We start from the raw sequence: 21,704 nt of genomic DNA, 5'->3' as shown, positions 1-21,704 counted from the left end.
GATTGTTAAGGCACACGGTGCCGATGCCATTTTGTCCTCAAAAACACCCTGCGGGAATAACGCCTTGTAGAATCAACCATATTATTTCATATTTTTTTTTTTAATTGCTAGAGGGAAATATTCTACAGACCACATCAATCTCTGTTTTTTAATAATTCATTCTCAAACTTTAAAATATGTCTAAAAAAAAAAAAGATAAAAACCAATTTTTTTACAAATGTTTTAATAAAGTTATTTGAAATAAAATACAAAATCAGAGATGAATGCCAGTTGTAGGAAGTCTTCTTTTTTCAGATAAAAAAATAGTCATCAAAATCTGATAATTCTATAAAGCTTGAGAGTTATTCCCGTAAAATCGTTTTTTTTTCGATATAATACACCCTATCAATCTCCCTGCCTAAATAGGTATTGGGTAGCATATTATTGGAAAAGTCTTATAATTGAGGTGGCTACTAAAATATAAAATTTAATTTTCAAACTTTATAGAATTGTGGAAATTTTGAAAAACTGGCACCGGGACCCTTAACTATATTTTATCCGTATTATATTATGGTTTGTACAAATACCATTTTAAAGACATTTTTAGTATTATTCAATGATGATATTGGATAAAAAGACAAATCAGGAAAATATAAATAGCTACAATTTCTAGGGCCGTTCTTACAATGCCCAGGAAAGTCTGTTATAACACTAACCGACTGATAAGAGATTTTATTACCAGCAGAATTTGGCAGGTTAAATGTCGGTTAACTTTAACCGAACATTGTAAGAACGGTCCTTAATTGTATAGCTAACATTTTAAGAAATTAAGTCATATTTTTTTTTTACTTTGGTATAAACTTTATTGTTTTCAATTTTTATATTATTTAGAAAAATCAATCAAAATAAAATACCAGTACAATAAAGATAAAAATTACTATAAATTTCTATTGAAATTAAAAAACTTAATTAAAATTGGAAATTTTTTTTACTTTGTGGTAATCCACAGTTTTTTGTATTTTTATATACTTACATTTTTATGCTCTATACAACAAAACAAAAATTCATTACATAATATTACCTGTGTTATTTAGTTCTTTTTTCAATATAATAAACAATGCATAAAAAAATATGTTTATATATAATTATATTTACTGTGAATGAGATACATGTTTGTTATAAAACATTTAGTTGATATCCCTTGGCAATCTGCATATATCACATGATTGCCGATCAGAATTATTCATAAAGGTGCAATGTATGCATGTCCACGATTCTGTCTGTGCAGAAGCAAAACCATTACCCACATGACCCGATACTGCAGAATCTGAAGTATTACTGATCAATTGCTCGAGTGTTGCCCACACATCTGATCTAGACCATTCAACCACTGCTTGTTTATCATTAACTTGTATTGCTTCTAACAGTGGAGCCATGGAATCCTAAAAAAAAATATTTTATTATTTACAAGAATATTATGAAATATTAAAAAAAAAATTACTTTCATGGGTAGCATATCCATTGTAGCAATATACAATAGTAAATGAAAATCGGAAACAGACTCGTAGAATTGTGTCGGAGTAAATTGTCTTAGGTATTTGCACAATGAATCAAAGTCTTGAATATGTCCATCGATTAATCTATTTTCAACAGGGAATTTTGTGATGTCTTTAATTGATGAGAACGTATTCAATGGAGTTAAGGGTGTTGAAGCTGGTACATCTAGTAACAAATACTCCACAGGTAATGGACGGGCTAATTTAGAAACTTCATTTCCATAACTGTCTTTTTCCTAATAAAAGCACAAATAAAATTAAAATGTTGGATGAATCGTGATTCATGTGTTTATAACATAAACAAATTAACTTTATTAAAATTATAAGTAAATAACATATTAAAGACAAAAATAGTTTTTGAAATTGATTGTGTTTAATTATAGTAGCTTAAAAACTAGGAGATCTCTCGCACTTCGTGGCCGTAAAAAATTACAGCTCTTTTTGGGTGTAACTCGTTACAGTAAATGCAACTGTCACCCCAGACAACGGCGATGAGCCGTAAGTGCAACTCAACCACTTTGGTAGGCAATGTGCAAAAATTTGATTTGATGCATTCTTGTACCGGATCCGCCGATTAATCAATAGCAACCAGTAATAAATTTCTACTATTTCTACTAATTATTTCTCCTGCAACCATTTATAAACCAACATTTCAATCGTAAATCTCAAAATCCCTTGTTGTGCACCTCTCCGGACTTAAAATTTTATTTTAACAATTTCAGAACTTTTTTATTGTAATAACTGATAGTTTTATAAAAAAAATAAAAAATAATACGATAAGTATAAGATCAATATTAATATAATATAATATTAATCCATAGAAAATTTTTTTTATTAATAATAAAAAAAAAGAAGACTTATAAATTATCATCCATTATCATCTGATGATACAGGTAAATAGGTTATAGGTAATTGATAATTAAAAACATGATTTGACAACATTGAAATACAATTTCACTTTATAATTATTGAATATTGATTTACTGATGGTCTACAAAACGCTGATAATTACGGAAATTTATAAAGAATTTTTAAAACAGATATAATGTGATACACAAGGTGACTGTATCATATAAAATAATATGCAAGTAAATAATTCTAAAAAATAAAAAATGTAGGTACCTATTGGATATAATTAAAAATTAATAATAAAGAACAAGAACATGGAATAATTAGAGAAAAGCTATATCTAAAAAATAAAACCTAGGTATTACTGAGCGCGTATGAAGGTGTAAAGATTAAATAAAAAAAATATTATTATTAATTGTTAATGTTAAAATATGCAGTGAAGTATGCGCAGACACTAAAATATGCAATCAAATATGCATTAAATCTTTTTTCTTGATTTATTAACGTCTCGTACCTACCGAAAAAAATTCCTCGTATTAAATTAACGATAGAATGTTAAATTTTACATACTAATAATTAACTATAAAATGTTAATAAATAACTAAAGTAACAAAACACAGATTAAAAATTGTGTATTCTATACATTATACAATTGTACGAAAAACAAAATATAGGAAATTTCGAAATAAATCCCTCGGCTAGTCCGCCGTAGACCATAGTCGATAGTAGTAATAATAAATTAAACGTCCGCGGAGATTCACAAGAATAAAAAAAGTAAATAGTAAACTTAAAATATAATTGTGGGACTTTGGTAGTATAGACTTTAGTAGCTGGTAACATTAGGCGATTTTTTTTTTTTTGAAAATACATTCAGAAATTCTAAGATTTTTTCCCCTTATGTTTGTTGCAACTGTTGGTAATCCCACTAACAGTTTTTTATTCTCTATCATTTATCAACTTATATTTTTAATTTATAATCAAAAGATGAATACTTTCTTAAACATGTAGATTCATAATTGTATAAAAGTATAAATATTGAGTAATTGAGTATTAAACGATTAGTATCTGAGCGGAGCATGGGATGTATTCGATTTACAGTGCTTTTGTATCTGTCGTTAGATATTGGCGTACATAATTAACTTCAATCTTGAGAGAATTTTTTAAATTATTATTCAAATTTAAAATTAAAAATGATTTTGTAGTTAAAAATGTATACTTATACGGCTAAGGATTAAAAATATAAAACAAGGTTCCACGTAAATAGGTAAATAAATTACATTATTCACATGAATATCTTCAAATATACTAAATATAGTAATAAATATCATAGGCTGATTGATCGTCTTCGCTAAGAATCGTTTTCGTATATAATGATATTATATCATTGTATTCAAATTTAACACCATCCATTACAGTGACCCACTTGAAAACCTACAGTACAGCAGAGCGACACCTATTATTTTATATTTAAAATTACTTAAATATTTATAATATATTATATTACTTAGTGTTTTTATGGACACACATCACACAGTATATATTATTTACCGTTTCCACTTCATGAAATGGTTAATGTACTACTTTTCATGAATAGATCGGTATCGTATGCAAGTAGTAATACTGTTTCCGATCAGACATCAAAACGATATTTTAATAAATAAATATTAAATATGTTTGACTGTTAAAAGTATCCAATTAATACTTAAATTTTACAGTAAAATCTAAACAAATTTGTAACTTGGAGTCGTCAAAATTACCTCCCACTGAATGTAAATAATTGTAGTGTTATTACTTTTTCTCGTCTAGAATACTCTAGATAATGTTATTACTTATTTATAATTGTAGTATATTGCATATTAATACTTAAGTTAAAAAATCATTTAGGATATTAGAATTCATAAACAGGAATATGATTAATTTTAAAAATATTAGCTCATTTAAAACATTATATTATTTAATTTCATTGTTATATTCGCCAAATTAAAATTCTACTTAGGTGCTGTACTATTATTACTTAAGGGTACCTACCTGTATAAATTAATAAATACATATTTATAGAGCAATAGTATATAATATAATAGATGTACTTATTTATAAATATTATAATAATATAATAATTATTATCATTCAAATTGTATATTTTTTTTTGACAGTTATGGCCAACAGTTAGGTATAGCTTTGAGGATTTTTTCCCCTAGATTCTGTTTACATACAATATATTTTAATATATTTATATAAGATACAGTCATACAAAGATTCGGAAACCAACACCTCTGGTAGGAATGTTTTAAAAGGTATTTTCAGCTATTTAGGAGCATAACAATATTGGGTTGTTTATAACGCCACACAGCCCACACTAGATTTTTAAAAATGAATGATTTTATTTATTTATTCCATAGTTTATTATTGATATTTTGCGGATTTAACGTTTTGCGTGCACGGAATTAACAATTTGAATAATTTAATGTTATTATTTGATCCAAATTTATTTCGTTTTACTAATAATGGCAATGAGTTTTTTCTGTAAAAATACTGTTAGAATGCGAGATGTACTCACCGGATGTCCACGGAAGTGTATAATGAATATTATATCAGTTATGTTCATGTAAACTTATATAGTACAGTATAAGGACTACGACGGAACATGATATAATATTATGTGAACCTTGTAATTTTAAAATATGTGTTTAAATTGAACTGCATGTAGATGGACTAAATGACAAATGTCAACAATTCTGTGAATACGCGTTTACATTTTTCAAATGACTACAGATTTTCGAAGAAGGATGTTTTTTTTTGTATCAATTATCCAAGTCACCATAATATAATGGAACACCCGGGGGTATGCATTAATAACAACACGAACGTATTGTATGAAAAGGACCGAAGAGTCGAATACTCGAGTCTCGAATGTCAAGCACATAAGAATACAAAGAATCGTAAATTTGTTACACTCTCAATTCCAACGTATCTTGGCCGGTTAAAAAAAATATTTTTTTTTTATATAATAATAAATTTTCCAATATCATAAAGAAATGCCCAACTTAATCTACAGAAAACCCAGACGTAGACACGCAGTATAGTGTTAACCTTAACCGCAATGATATTTTTCAAATTGACAAACACATCCGTATAAATATAAAATTAAAAAGTACCCTCTTGCTGCTATAACAACAACAACCACAACAACTACGTTCGGTGTGATCGTCCACTGGTAGATCTAACGGGGCCGAGCAGACCCAATGAAGACTGTACTATTCTACGCGGGTTATCGCCTACGAAATAAGAGTGGGCTACGTGGCAGTCGTGTCTGTGAGCGGACGGCGGCCAAATATTAACAATATTATTATAAAAATGTAACGTTCGGTGTTTCGATCCGGAAACGAAATAAGGGTGAAATAAAAACACAGCGCTCAGGTGACGTCACTAGCCAAGGTCGGCGGCGACCGAGCTTCCCAAACCCCCGGACGGCGAATAATAATAATAATAATAATAGAAACAAACGCTCTCACTGGACCAGCCCAAACTGGGGTCGGGTTGCGTCGCGTCGCTTCGATTCGCTTGAAAAGCGTGGGAGTGAGGATTCGCGGCGGCGGCAATAAATTGGAATTTGGAAAGTGAACGACGACGACGTGCGCGTGTGCTGCAATGCAACGGCGGTGGGTGGTAGAGGGTTTAGGGGTCGATCCGATTGAGAAGATGGCGGGGCAGCGCGGCGCCGGCAGCGTCGGCGAGCGGACGACGTTTGTTGTGCCGGGTGGCGGTACATATTTGACCGTGAATTGCGGCCGGCCGAGCCGATGCAGCCATAACAACGCGACACGAAATACCGTAATACCGTATAATACTATACACTTTGGCAGTTGGTCGGCGTTCCGCTTTAGTAGTTTCGTCCTGAACCATCGTACATGCATAATTTGAGGTTATTAGATGATAGTATTAAAGTGTATTATATATTATTATTTATTGTAATAGTATTAATAATAACATTATTCGAAATCACCGCGTTTAAAACTATTACTTATATTATTACAATGCAGTCGCGTATCTATATAGCCAGGATTTTTTTTTAGGGAAGGTGTTAAAATTTTATAATTAAATATAACATATTATATTCTACAAACTGTGCAGAAATCTGAATCATATACAAGTACATATAATATATTTTGAATAAATAAAGCCAATGAGGGAGGGGGGTGTTTCAACATCTAAAACAACCCCCTGGCTACGCCACTGTTAGGTATTTCATCATTGGCGTGCACCGGATTTTTTCACGGGGTGGAATATTTTTAGTAGGGATATCCTTTTACGACAAATTTTTAGTTTACGATTTGTATAAAAAAAACCGTTATAAGCGGGTAACAACTCTGCTGTACAGTAGGTATTGGTCGAGTGCACCTCGTCATTGAGTAAGTCACTGTAATAGATGTGTTAAATTCGAATTCAACGATAAATCACTATATAAGTAGGTACGATTAAAAATAGTTCTAAGTGGAGGCAAAACACTTTCAGGTAAGGCTCTACATATAATGGGTATGCTATGCCACCATTTTACGACTCATTTATCAATGATAAAATTAAGGGGGAAAAATTCATATTCATATATAATACTTAGTATTAGTACCCTATTTGAGGTAACCCTGCTTACCAGACAATTATTTCAATAATAATGTTAACATTTAACAATGTTTGGATTTATTTTTTGTTTTTCCCGATTATTTTAAAAAGTACTGAGAAATGTCTTCTTTTGACGCACCCAAATGCAAACTAGAACCAATTTCCTACAAGATACATCCCTCAGCGTTGATTATAGATGAAAAATGTTATTGAGAAAATGAAAAAATAATACGGACCTTTGTTAAAACTTTAATTTAATATAATATTACTATATTATTATTATATTATTATTGTTTGGTACCTAACCATTAAAGTTACTAAAAAGTTATATCATCTCCGCTCAGAACCATTGATCATTACATACAATGATTCATCAGTGAATTAAAATTTAACACATCCATTACAGGCTATAGTGACCTACTCAATGACGAGGTACACTTGAAACCTATTGTGACGCTACCTATTTTGTTATATATTCTACCTGTAACTAAGAATCATAATAATATTTGTGGTTTAAACATTTGTAATTTGATTCACCTTGAAAATATTAAAAATTAATTTTTATCACTTTAATCCTTTAAACCAAAGGTTGACAATTAGTTTCTAATGGTCTGGATGATTTGAATAAAGAACACTGTATCTGAAGGAAATTAAATGAACGAAATAATTAATACAGAGGGTAACATCACAGTAATTACTGCTAAGGAAATGGTATACAAAACATGGATAAATTATAGTCAATCTATTAACATTAGCGAATTGTTTCTAAGTCGGTAGTTTCAAAGGAATGATGGTTGGTAGAGTAGTTCGAATACAAAGCAGGTGCATTTCTGTTGAACGCATGGATATTGGATAGTCCAAGAGGGAATATTGAGAGGGTTACAGTATCATTTGAAGAATTTTATTACTTCAACAATGGTACATTTTTTTTTCGAGGAGATCCTATGTTCGTATAATTACAATAGGTAATAAGCATATTATTTTGGCTTTGAAAGCGTTATTCTAACGTCACGTGATTTTGTAATTTGTTACAACGCCGCGTTATTCACCACGCCGACGAGCCATTTACAGCTTTAACGCGTTCTGTTTGACAGAGCCTTTAATTTGTTGATTCTGTGACACACGTAAAATGTAAAAATATTTAGTGACCAGTGAATTGGTGCAACTAAGTCCACAGAAGGACCGCACGCCACAATGATTCACATTTGGTGGAATTTATGTGGCGACAAAATCCCATCAATTCGAAACAATATGTGTAAACAGTGTTTAGAGAAATAAAACATTTTTTTAGCTTCTAAAAGCAATACTAATTTTATATTATCTTTTCATTATATTATACGTAGTTGAATGAGCTAATGTACAAATAATGTATTTTAGTCCGGTAAATTTGTAAATTCTCGATTAATCCAGCATCCAGGTAGTCCGGTCGTCCGGATAAGTACCATATTATTTTATTATTATTATATTACAACTCTAAAATTGTTTACATTAAAATCTCAGTAGGTAGCGCAAGTTAACACAATTATGATACTCCGACACTCCGTTAATATGAACATGTTATTCGCATGGTATGCGCCACGCGGAATGAGACAAAATCGCCAATGTACAATAGTACCAAACAAATAACATTCGTATCGCGGAATTGCCGCCCGAGAGTGAGAACAATAATAACTAATAAGTACACAATCGTCGCGTCACCATCTCAAACACTCGCCAATTCTCAATTGATGGTAACAAGACATAATACTACATTATTTTTGTGTCTAATAAATAATAACACTTCGTCACTTCAAATTGTGCATGTTGATAGTAGTTCAGTAGTTGAAACCTATCGGCTATAGCTATCGTTATAATAAAATATTATTATTTATCGTTCTTACTAGTCGCCGCTACACTGCTGCAGTCGGTGTCAGTTTGAACAGCGCGTCAGCGTATGCCGTATAATATTGTTAATGTTATTATGTAATATAATATGTAACGATAAAGAAAAAAACAAAGACGGTTAGACGGACACGATTTTTTCGTTTGACCCCCCTCCCCCCAATAGACCGATGCCACCCCACACCCAAACAACAACAACAACAACCGGTGGCCGGATGGACGCGACGATGATGGGGGGGGGGGGCGTGGGTATTAACGTAAATAGTGTTACGGTAGACCGTGCGTACGTCATGCACTGCCGACACGGTGCAGCGGTGTAAAGGGTAGGGGGAGGGTTTGCCGGGACGGTTGGAAAACAACAACACGGCGGCGTGGAAAGAAGGAAGGAAAAAAAAGGACCCGAAACCCGGAGCCGGGTCGCGCCGCGCCGCTAGCGAACTGCGTACTTCCGAAAAACCCGCGCGCGCGGGAGAGGGATCGTCACAAACACCGGGCCCGACGCTGCTGCTGCTACCGCCTCAACACCAGTGGTCGCCGTCAGTCGTGTACGCACAGTCCGAAGCGATCGCCATGCAACACGGCGGCCGCTGTCGTCGATACCGTCGTAGTAGTTGTTGTTGCTGTTGTTGTGGTCGTCGTTATTGTTATTGTTGGTTATTACCAAACGTACCGGCCGCCGACCGAGTCGATATTATCGTCGTGCGCGATTCGCGTGTAGTTGTGCACAGCGGAAAATCAACGATGACGGCCCGCCGACTACGACGCCGCCCCGGTTTCACTGCCGCTGATACGACAACAACAACAACGGCACCATCGTCGTCGCGCCAAATAATCATATAAGATTTAATGGCATAATTTAATATAATATATTATTATGTTGAAATAAATCGTAAAACAATTATTATTACAATCGTAATTCGTAATAAACTATTATCGTTCCGAACGTTGTCGCCGTCTGCCTTCAACGTCCCTCCGTCGTCGCCTTCCCGTCGTTTGTCGACGGTTCGATACACAACGAAATACATTATTCGTCGATAATCGAATATTTTTTTTTTTTTACTCTATCGCGCCGCCGTCGCGATATAATTAATACCATTTAATACTATTAATATTTTATACAGTGCGCCGTCGGTCACATCGCGTTTTCCTGTCGTCCGTCGCCATTGATAAGTGCGCGAGGCGTAACTCGTAATTGGTATTTTTACGCGCTCGCCGTACGCGGAACGTACTTATCACAACGCACGCGAGTTGTTGTTGTTTATTATTATTATTTTTTATAAACACAGTGATCGTAATATCATGGTAATATATTTATTATCTATAATAATAATACACTACACCTACATGTGTAACACACGGCGCTAATCGTTCGGCCGCCCGTTATATATTGTTTACATTGCACCAAAGTGTAAGTTGATTTCGTGTCTTCTTCGCGCACACTGCCATACATGATATTTATTTATTAATAATGTCATGCTTCTAAAATACAAATTGGGTTTTCCTGGGACCCGTTGGTGGATTACATAATATAGATATTTCCAAAAAAAAAAAAACAACAACAATAAAATAAAACGCACTTAGACGCCGCACACGGTTGATATGAATCGTGTTCAATGTTATTATCGACCACCCTTGACCTTCGTCACTCCGAGTACAGAATAATAATATAATATTATACGTCATGCATAATACCTACGATGATATTATTATTATGTCGTACTTCGTAAGAATTGATAAATGAGATGCATTATCTTGTGGAAAGATTTTAAAAAATCTTTTTATTGTAATCTAAATTATAAATTTCAAGGTTAAAAATTCTTCAAATAAAATAAAGTTCATTTTTAAGCTATTTAAATCTTCAATTATACGTCTTGACATTTGACAAATATATAAATTCTGATAGTGAACTTAAATTTAATGTAGGTATCTACTTGTTTTTGATGGATTTAAAAAATAATTTTCAACAATTATCAATATTTGACATATTTATTATTTATAATATTTAATATCAATAATAATAAATGAATTAATATTAAGGTACTCATAAAAGAATAACAATATTCTAATATAGCATCATCTAAAAATATTAATTTGAGTTGTTTTAACCAAATTGATCTACAAAATATTTAATGAATTTAGTTCAAGGTATTTTAGTATGGTATTTAATACCTATGCACATTATCAAATTATGGTAGCAGTAGAATGGTTAATTTTGGCATAATAATACTAGCAGAATAACATGAAATTAAAGTATTTGATGCATCGTGTATGCATATAGTACATTTTTATATCAATTAATTATTTAAATATAAATTAATCATGTGGTACAGATATTATTCAACCAAAATACTTAATTTTTTTTATTAAACGTTTGTACTGAATACAGAAATAATTGTCTGTTATTTATAGATGATGGATACGAAAAAAGATTTTGAATTTGAAGAACTTATCATATGTGGCTGTTGCAAGCAGAAATTCAATGAAACAGAATTTGTGCCAAAGGAACTTAGTTGTAAACATTGTTTTTGTTTGCAATGTGTTAAGACTACTATGCTCAAAGGTTTGGAAGTGTATTGCATAAATTGTTGGAAGCGTACTGAATTAGATGAGCAATCTCCAGAGACTCTGCGAACACAAAAGTCTATTCTCAGTCTTATTAGACATCTGGCAAATGTTAAAGTCAATAATGCTGTTGATAAAGAGCGAAAGGTTTGTTTTTAATATTGGTTTAAAAAATATTGATTGTTAAAAATATGATGGTATTTTTTTGTTTTAGGGAGAAAATTGTCATACACATGGAATGCCATTTTCATTTTGGTGTTACAATTGCCAACAGCTGTTATGCCGAGCGTGTGGAACTCAATCTGACCATATTGGACATTCTATAAAATCAAATAATGATGCACGTGACCATCTAATCAGTGAAGTAAGTATTGTTTGCTATTTTAATTGTATACTTATTTATAACCCATTTTTATATTATAGGTTCAAGTTGAAACTATAGCTATTGCTAAACTGATGAGTGAAATTCAAAATTTATTTGGCCACAAACGACAATTTCTCCTGAGGGTTTTAGATGCCTGTAACACGCTAAAAACTCAAATTGAACTAGAGTTAAACAGTGGTTGGACTCAAAATACAAACGATTTACTGCAGACCAACGAAACTTTGAATAGTATCAAACCGTCAAATTTACGTACAGATGATTTATATGATTTACAATTATATTTAAATCGGCTGGAACAAGTGAAGCAGAAAGTACAAAATAAATACTCTGAACAATTTGCACATGGCCAATTAGAAGATATTATATCTTCTACTAATTTGTTAGATTTTGGTATGATCAAACAATCGTTGTCTTCATTACAGTCTATGGCTTTAGAATCGTATAAGTCTGCAGACTTGGCAAATCCGAATACTCATATTTTTTTCTTGGCTAACTATTGTACTGCACAATTGTTTACAAGATATGTACTACCTAAACATGTCACTCAACTTGTAAATGGACCAGAGTTTGCAAAAAATTCTCCTGGAAATTCGTCTATCACACAATACACAACATCTCTATCCTCAATATCATCAAATGAACCAGTACTGATAACGTCACAAAACAGTCCACCACCAGCTATTTTGAATAATGTACCTTCAATACGTAATGTTAACACTTTTCCCATGTTTTACTTTAATATTGAAGTAAACGGGACATCATTTGGTCGTTTAGTCATTGAAACTCGTCCAGATGTAGCGCCAAAAATGTCAAAGAATTTTGAAGTATTAACTGTTGGTGATACAGGTGGTTGTTCATATAAAGGCTGCTCAATATTTCAATGTTGGGATGGAGAATCTGTGATTACAGGTGATTTTGAGTTAAACAATGGTCGTGGTGGAAAATCTATTTATGATGAAAGTTATTTCATGCCAGATGATACTAAGTTTCCTGCTGTTCGAGGAGCTGTAGGAATGCGTCGCACTCAAAAACGTCATGATAATATGGGTATGGTTGGATCACAATTTCGTATTATTCTACAAGAGATGCGCGGGTTTACAGCAATTTTTGGACATGTGGTAGATGGTATTGATCTCGTTGAAAAAATGGCCTCGTTTGGAGATCAAACTGGCAAACCGTCCAAGACATTTGTCATATCTAGTTGTGGTAAAGTTTAAAATAACCCTCTTTTTAATGTAAATTTAAACTAAATAATCGATCAAGTAGTTTATAGAAGCAAGTGAACGTTTATGTGTATTTTTGTAATTCATTATCGAAGGTATCGATGAATTTATTTTGAAATCCAAACTGTATTTTAGTTTTAAATAATAACGATAATTATATCCCATATATATATTAAAATGTATCAAATAATATGGCGTTTTAAAAATTTAAGCTGCGCACAGTGATTTATTTATGTTATTATTTTTCAAGATGTATACCATTGTATCTTAACTGTATTTCTTTTCTTACAGACATGCATAAGTTATATATTTAAAGTTCAGAATAATATTACATATTATATAGTGTTTGGGTACACAAACATTGATGTTCATGATTTTCAACTTCAATTACAATGTTTTTACATTTTACTGTGTATAGATCAATAAAAGTTGATCTAATTATTGTTAAAGTTGAGGTAAAAAAATATATAAGTATCTACGTTTATAATTTGAATAAAAAAGACAATTACACAAATGTATCAATACCAAGAATAAATTTTTTTGTGATTTATTATATTTCCAAAGAAAACAGTATTTTTTAAATTTTAATTGCGAAATAGTTACTTATTTAAATTTTTATTTAAGTAAAAAGGTCTCATGAATGATTTTTTAATCCATACCAAGTGTTCATATGATTTTTTGATTTTACCCAGACATAATTTTTTTTATTCATTACAAGACAAGTTTGTTTTATTTTATTATACCAAATAATTGTAAACAATAAGTAAATCGAGTTATATAATATAAATGTATACATTATATGTTGATCAGTAAGGTTAATATTATTAATCAGAATAATAAATTATTACATATTCATACATGAATAATTGTAAATCATTTTGTAGTGTCTGTCATGAACAATAAATATATTTTCGATGGGATTTTTTATTTGTATTTGACAATTAAAAATATTTATTAATAATATGTATACCAGATTTTTCGTTTCAATTCTGAGTACAAAATTTAAAAAAAAATAGTTCTTCAAATTGTATGTAGCTATTTTTTTTCTATATTATTTGAATATCTTATAAGCAGAATAAAATCATATTATGTGATTTCTTAGACCATACTATAAACATCCAAATTCAATAAATGTACTAATACATTTTAACAGGACAACCAAGTTTTCAAAAAATATAATTGTTTTTAACATTTTTAACATGTTTAGTAAGAAATATTTATAAAACTATACAATCAATATTAGAAATTATAGAGATTTAAAAAATGTAAGCAAACAGGAATCGGTTGGATGGAATACCATAGTATATAATTTATAAAGGTGAGTGTACCCTCAAAATTTGTGGGTAATTGTAATCCTAAGTAAAAAATATATTGTATTAATATACAAATATAAGAATGATGACTTCCTAGTGTGTCATAGCGTGCAGTGTGTACCACTGTTTAATAACGTTAGAAATAGCTAAAAATTAGGTAATTAATAGAGTTACCATTAATAAATAAATTCTAGTATTTATAGTCAATGGTATTGGGTAAAAGTCAAAAATCTCTGATGATACAGTACATTTAATATTTTTATTTTACAAGTGATAAAACGACAAAGTGTCTTCACTGGAAGGCTTCTTATATCCGTCCTTTCCTCAAGCCACTTATTCTATTATCTATTTTACTTATTGTTCATTTTATTGTAACAGATTGTAAATAAAAATTATAAAAAAAAAAAAAAAAAAATAAGTGATAAAACAATTAGTATTAACTTATATAGCGAGTGTATATGGCCCCTCAGCACACATGAATGAATTTATTTTAAAACGATTTGTGCTTTTATATTTCATTTTTATTTTGAGGCTGCAATCACCTATTAGGACTTTAAATGTCTACTTCAGCATCATCTTTTCTGATAAGAAAGTGAATCTAGTAGGTACATTGTTGGGTCAAAACTCGAAAAATTCCCAGTAGATTTCAAAAAAAATAAATAAAAGTAATTATTACACAAAACCAGTTATTGACAAAATTGATTTGAAAATGTTTTTTTGTTGTAACTCAAGAATGAATAACCGTAAAAATTTTATATTTTAACAACATTTTTATATAATATACGAGAATTTTCCTTACAAGATATTCAGAATATATTAACCTTTTTTGAGCTTCAAACATTTTTATTTTTAAATATCGTCGATAAATAATTGTCTCTCTCTATCAAGTTTAACACAGATCCACAATACATTTTTTTAATACGCGTCTAATGTTAAAACTTTAACAAAATTCATTAAAATTGAGAAAATTTAAAATTTTTAGTCTGTCTACCAAAGAAAAGTTAACCTTCGAGCGAACATGTAGACGGTTTTTACGTTTTCGGTTTTCGCGCCCATTCGTTAAAAGTTTCATGCAGCGAACCTATCCATTAGGTATTCTCTAATTTCTTATCTAGTTGTAAGATAACGCAGTCGTTATAATTTTATCAAAATACAATTCAAATGCGGCTCTAAATTGTGCGGTGTTAAAACCGTCGCACACCGGCATGTGTAACTGCAAAATGCGCGTCCGCTCAAAGGTTAAAAAAATTTTACCAGAAAGTCACATTCAATTTGTATAAGCATTTGAAATTCAATTTTTTTCAATGGATATTCAACCGTTCATTAATAATTTCTCCTCAAACAATTTTTGATATTAAGTTGTAATTCAAAAATTAACTATTAACAGATACTTCAAATTTTCATTAAATGTTTATTATAAAATATTACAATTGTCTGTATAGGTACCTGATAAAACATGATAAAATGTTCAAAATAATTCGACTCTTCTTGACCTATTTATTATTAACATTTTAAATTTAGAAAAAAAAATTTCTTATTATTGATGAAACAATTTTTGCCGGGTTTAAAAGCTTGAACAATTAATACAAGGTTCCTCATAAGTTGTTATAATAGCAATTATTTTTTTTATAAGCATTTTAAGTAGGTACAGATTTTTTAAAAATTAGTCAATATTGCTAACATTTTACATTATTTTTTGGTTAAAAATTTATAAAATGTTCAATTTTTATAGCCAAGGATTTTAAAATTAAAACGAGATATTTTATAAGTGGGCAATACCTATGGTAATACTGTAACCAAAAAATCTAAAAAATATATGAGCACAGTTTTTTTTATAGTAATTTTAAGTTGAAACTTGGATGAAATTAGATGTTTAAACAAAGATTAATTATATTTATTATTTCGTTATAATTTAAAAACATTATTTGAGGTGACTTATAACTTTTACTAATATTATTATATTTTATACATACAATGAAGTTTTATAATGCAATGTTTTAAGCAAAATTGAATTAAACACATTGTTTTACTATTAGTATAGCTATATTTACCTATATTATACTATTATATGTATAGGATGATATAAGTATCATGTGAAAATGATATTGGCATTGAAACTAAAGCAATTATTAATATTTTTACTTAATATATTACTATAGTACAGTACTAAAAAAGATATTATGCTAACCATTATCCAAATAATATACATATATTTACATGGGTATAAGAAAAAAATGTAAAAGTTCTAATTATTACTGGATGGTATGATGTAGCTAAAAGCTTAAATAACTGAATCAGTGACTGTGAATATTGTTTTAAGATGATAATAACCTGGTTATCATTTTGAGGATGCATGTTCTGGGGATGAACCTAATTGTAATGTGTTAAAATATTAAATATTGCTATAATGTAAACATAATGCAGTAAATATTATAACATATGAAAATATTTTTTAGATTAAAAATTGGTGTGGTTGGGGGTTGCTCCCAAGACTTAGTTCTAATATCTTATGGAATAGGTGAGTATAAGTTATTGTTCATTGCCATATCTAAAAAAATTTAGTTAGGCACTACTGAATAATATATTGTCCCTATCATGCTAACACATAATATAACATAATATCTATATAGTAGATTCTAATTACAGTTTATTTATAGTTAATATTAGAGCAAATTTACTTATCAAAATCAGAAAGTAGAATAAAAAGTAATATTAGACATTTTTTCATACATTTGTTTTAAAGTTATGAGTTTGAAAAAAAAGAATTATTTAAGTACTTTTCTCATTTTAAAATACAAATTTAAAAAAAAAAACTGTTTGAGAACAGTATAAAATATTCTCTAAAAAATTGTCAATATGTGTATTTTCTATAATATTAATTTAATTATAAATAAACGGTAGTAAGAATTTGGTAAGTAGATGTGCCAGGTTATGTCTATTAGACACATACACAGGTGCAACCTCCTTTTAATATTATCATTTAATAAAAAAATTGATATACCTACATTCATTTTTATTGTCTAAAATGCTTAATTTTGCTTACAAAAAATTATAATAATGATTTATCACATTCTTTGTATCTTGCCTTCTAGGTAACCAAATCTTATGCCATGCGACTACTTTGTTTAAGGATATATTAAAGAAATTGTGTACATATTATTACCATCATAGAGAAGCTAAGAAAATGTTCAAAGTCAATTACAATGGATAATATGCTGGAGCAAGTATGGGATGATTTGATTTTAGATTACATATTGTTGTTTGTGTTGTTAAAACCCACATCAGACCAATAGGTATGAATCTACCAGAAACTAAATAACAATAAGTATTATTTTATATTTTTATTTAATGAATCAATTATTACTCTGAGTCAAAGAACTTGAAATATAAAACTATTGAAAATTGTATTGAATACCCCATATATTTATTTCCTATTAGTTAAAAAAATATGTGTAGTGTAATATATAAAATATAAATTGAATTTGATACTTGATTTTTATGAAATTCAAGAAGTTAGAAACTTATAAATGAATTAATAAATAATTAAGTTAGAAGCTTATAAATTAATTTACAAATAATAATTTTTAAGATTTTAGTTATTTATATTTAACTAATATTATAAATCTTTCTGTTATCTAAAAAATATTGTTTTTATAAAATACTAGCTTTTTTTGTATAATATAATTATATATTTTTTTTTGTCAACTTTCTCTTTGAGATAACGCATGCAGTAGCCACATACAAAAACTAATTTGAAGATGGAATTTTGCAGTACATTCTGTACTAAAATACATAGGCCTATCGCATAAATAATAATAATAATAATAATCTCTAAATCTATGTTTGAAAACATCCCCGGGTTCGTTCTTTTAATTACCTTTTTTCGCGACAAAATGTAACCTATCTTTCTCCCCAAGATCTAATCTATCTCTGTACCAAATTTCACTGCAATCGAACGGTTTAGGAATGCATAAAGAATACACAGTCGCAATCATTTTTTGTCTTTTTAGTCTTTCAAGTTTATCAATGAACTAATGTTTTAAATAGTAAATATTAAACTAAATAATATAATTAGGTAAAAAATTGTAGAAATTTATCATACATACCTTATAGTAGACGTCAGGCACATATTGTTTGTCCGAAGATTCACGAACAAACCCCAATTCGGGTACATCCTTGGTTGGTACCAAACAATCATCTTTAACTAAAGCCATACACTGATTAGACACACTATAGCCTTCCATATGTACTTGGCATTTTTCATCTCCTGTAAACCCCATCCAAATTAATTAAAATTAAAAATTGTGTATAAAGGCTCAGTCAAACAGAGAGCGAGCTGCCATGGTGTACGGGTACGCTGACCACGGCAGGCAGCAGTCTGGTTGTATTATTTTACAGTGCCCGTGCAGGCAGACCGCTTTCTGTTTAACTTAGCCTTTAGTGATTATCCAAAATTATAATAAATATAAACTCTGCCAAACCTACATAAACAACTTAATATTGTCAATTGTTAGAAATGAATACAAAAATATCAATATAATTTTAAATCAAATAAATAAAGATACCGTGTGGAAATTGTTAAAATAAATACTAAAATATAATTGTGTTTTTTCAGATTATATATTTATATGACTTAAAGAATTATCACATAATAATTTAATTGCAATTATTTTTACCTTTCATGCATAATATATTATATTACATAAAAAAATTAAACTTATGAATAAAAAACATCACAGCCAAAATAGCATCATAAATTACTTAAAAAATATTTAAAAACTGGACTCTTATAAGTTATTAGTACATTATTAAATGTATGTACACATACCCGTTACACAGACAGTAACAAATTTCGAACCGAAATATCCATTGGATGCATAACGGCAAGGATTTGGATGTAAATTTTGAAAGTATCCAGCCATTATACACTCTTGAGCAGATAGAAAATGACTTTTTATGTTTCTAACATATTTTACCTAAAAGTTATTTAAAAAATGTAGGTATAAAATTATAACTAAAGTAATAAATACATAATAAATAATCATACGGTTCCAGTTTGCATGTCTTCAGTCAAAAGATCAGTAAAAATCCAACCAACACACGAAAGCCCTAAGCATCTGGCCAATTCATTAACTATATCTTGTTTTTCATCAGGCAATAATTTAACATGATCTCTTGAACTTTCCTAAAACATTAGTATTTATCAGTTAGTTGTATTGAACAGAAAAAACAAAATAATCTACAAAAAAGTTCTTTAAAAAATAGGTATTTAATTATCTTTTTGAACATGAATATATTTACTTGTGGTGGTTCATAAATTGCTGCAACTATAGCTCTTATTCCAAGTGGTATATCAGGATGTGTCTCATATCGACCATACAAAAATCCAATACGTTGATGTCCTGTAATCCTCCAATAATTCAAAAAACGTTCCACCAACTCTGAGTTTTCGAACATAATGTTGTCAACATGCCTATAGGTCTATAAAAACCAAGTTTTATATAAATCAATAAAATAATTCCCAAAAATTTACATATTTTATTTACTTGTCTGTTTAATGTAATGGCTGATGGTTGACATTTTGAACATATACCTTTTGGCCATGGCAAATGTCCAGCACAGCCTTCTTTTATACGACAACTTATATTTTCTAATAGTAAAAATTTTCCTCTAAAAGTATAAATTTAATTTCATTTATTATTTGTATCATTTTTAAAAAGTAGTTAAATTACTTTGCCACTCCAGCAGTCATTTTTCTGAGGTATGAATGAAAAGATAAATGCTTCATATTTTGTGTTTTTAAATATTCCTCATCGTATGGTTCTAAAGGTGAACAATGGACACAACATCCATTATCTCCATGACGGCAACTAAAAGTTTAACTCATTATCATCAAGTACCTATATTAAACAGTAATATGAACAATTAAACATGTATGATATTATTATTTACTATTTTTTGTCTTTGAGACGTTTAATTTTTCCATCTAGTTTCCATAGTTGCTTATCCACTTCATCTTCTTCTACTTGACTTGTTGATCCTGAACTTTTCTTTCCATTTGATGGGAGTGATGTAGTGGATCCTGGTGTAGAAACAACTGATGAAGAACGACTTCCGTTAGCAGATTCTGCATTTGATGGGCCAGGAATTGCCCATATATTATCTGGATCTAATGGACACAAGTATATCTTATCTCCATGTTTCAGATTTAAGCTGCTCAAGTATACACTTCTAGATGATTTAATTTCATTTTTACGGTTTCGATCATTAAATAATGTGAATCCATAGTTTGTAAGAGAAAATGCATTGTATACCTGTTAACATTTTGAAAATAATATTAGTAAAATATTTTTCTGGAATAGTCCTTAAATGAAATAATGAATACACATTTGAGGTTTCATTAAAATATGTATTATTTATAACATATTATTAAGTTCTTGTATAAATTCCACTGTTTTTGAAATATAAAGTTTAAATCCTATAAAAAAATTAATATTTTAATAGGTAGGTATACAATTACTTTTTCAAATAAATTATAACTTGATTCCGTAGGTGAAACTTGTACTCTTTTTGTTCCATCTGGAGATTCTACACGTAATACCTGAAAAATTTTTCAAATAAATATACATTTATAAAATAATTGTTTAGGAAAGGTTATTTAACAGAATTAAATCATATGTACAGTATAACAAATAATTAATAACCTGGGAGTAGTTTTAAATTGTAATAGTTGTCGCTAAATTAAATTTTAGTTTTAGTGGAAAAAATACATTAGAAATATGAAAAATTGCTTGTTAAGTGCATCAAATGAATAATGTAAATAAAATAGAAATTAAACAATATTTGACATGCCGGATGTTTAAATTATCAATAGCCTGATTGGCATTTAAAAAGAAAATATTTTAAAACCAGTTAAACACTCAATGACACAGCACATTTATATGGAAAAAGGATACTATTTTATTTTGTAAGACAATAGAAATAATGTAACTCGATAACATTTAGTCATTTAGATACTCACTATTTGTCCTGCCATTTCTCTGCAGCATTTATTATTAAACACTAAAATACTTAATTATATCGTCTCAACTATAAAAATATGATGTGTAAAAGTTCGAAACCCGTAATACAAAACCAGACAAGGGAAAATTCAAAGAAAATTTTCGATATCAGAAGTGTTATCGATTCTACCAACTAACGATTACGTGTACAGTGCAGCGTCTAAAAATCGAAATTACGTTAAACTTGTTCGATTATTTTCCACATCAATTCATAAATGGTTTTTAATAGTTTAGATAGGATTTTATTATGTCAATATGACGCGAATTCGTGATCAGGT

General features: G+C 29.6%; 2 protein-coding genes across 3 annotated transcripts; one reads left to right on the top strand and one right to left on the bottom strand.

Annotated features, from left to right (window-relative positions):
• Nucleotides 1–1,109: 1,109 nt before the first annotated feature.
• Nucleotides 1,110–21,682, bottom strand: LOC132939504 (nuclear protein localization protein 4 homolog). The gene is made up of 11 exons (XM_061006702.1): nt 21,387–21,682; nt 20,886–20,966; nt 20,318–20,679; nt 20,098–20,235; nt 19,912–20,035; nt 19,667–19,846; nt 19,413–19,550; nt 19,194–19,341; nt 18,472–18,632; nt 1,481–1,771; nt 1,110–1,421 (listed from the first exon to the last, which is right to left on the bottom strand). Exons 1-11 carry the CDS (start codon nt 21,399–21,401, stop codon nt 1,167–1,169), a joined length of 1,893 nt encoding a protein of 630 aa, XP_060862685.1. The 5' UTR covers nt 21,402–21,682; the 3' UTR covers nt 1,110–1,166.
• Nucleotides 9,326–13,852, top strand: LOC132939506 (uncharacterized). Of its 2 annotated transcripts, none has more exons than XM_061006703.1 (4): nt 9,326–10,184; nt 11,292–11,591; nt 11,659–11,808; nt 11,868–13,852. In XM_061006703.1, exons 1-4 carry the CDS (start codon nt 10,182–10,184, stop codon nt 13,044–13,046), a joined length of 1,632 nt encoding a protein of 543 aa, XP_060862686.1. In that variant the 5' UTR covers nt 9,326–10,181; the 3' UTR covers nt 13,047–13,852. The 2 variants fall into 2 exon arrangements, with proteins under 2 accessions (XP_060862686.1, XP_060862687.1); XM_061006704.1 differs by having other exon boundaries at nt 9,328–10,290; nt 11,868–13,851.
• Nucleotides 21,683–21,704: the final 22 nt, after the last annotated feature.

Source organism: Metopolophium dirhodum, chromosome 2, assembly GCF_019925205.1.
Source record: "Metopolophium dirhodum isolate CAU chromosome 2, ASM1992520v1, whole genome shotgun sequence".
Lineage (NCBI taxonomy): Eukaryota > Metazoa > Arthropoda > Insecta > Hemiptera > Aphididae > Metopolophium > Metopolophium dirhodum.
This window is presented reverse-complemented; position numbering and strand designations above follow the sequence as displayed.

Excerpts from the sequence above, each read along its gene's own strand:
- LOC132939504 (XM_061006702.1), bottom strand. Across the intron at positions 1,772-18,471 it reads TGCCTGACGTCTACTATAAG|GAAAAAGACAGTTATGGAAA; the intron begins GTATGTATGATA and ends TGCTTTTATTAG. Across the intron at positions 1,422-1,480 it reads TGGATATGCTACCCATGAAA|GATTCCATGGCTCCACTGTT; the intron begins GTAATTTTTTTT and ends ATTTTTTTTTAG.
- LOC132939506 (XM_061006703.1), top strand. Across the intron at positions 11,592-11,658 it reads CTGTTGATAAAGAGCGAAAG|GGAGAAAATTGTCATACACA; the intron begins GTTTGTTTTTAA and ends TTTTTGTTTTAG. Across the intron at positions 11,809-11,867 it reads GTGACCATCTAATCAGTGAA|GTTCAAGTTGAAACTATAGC; the intron begins GTAAGTATTGTT and ends TTTATATTATAG.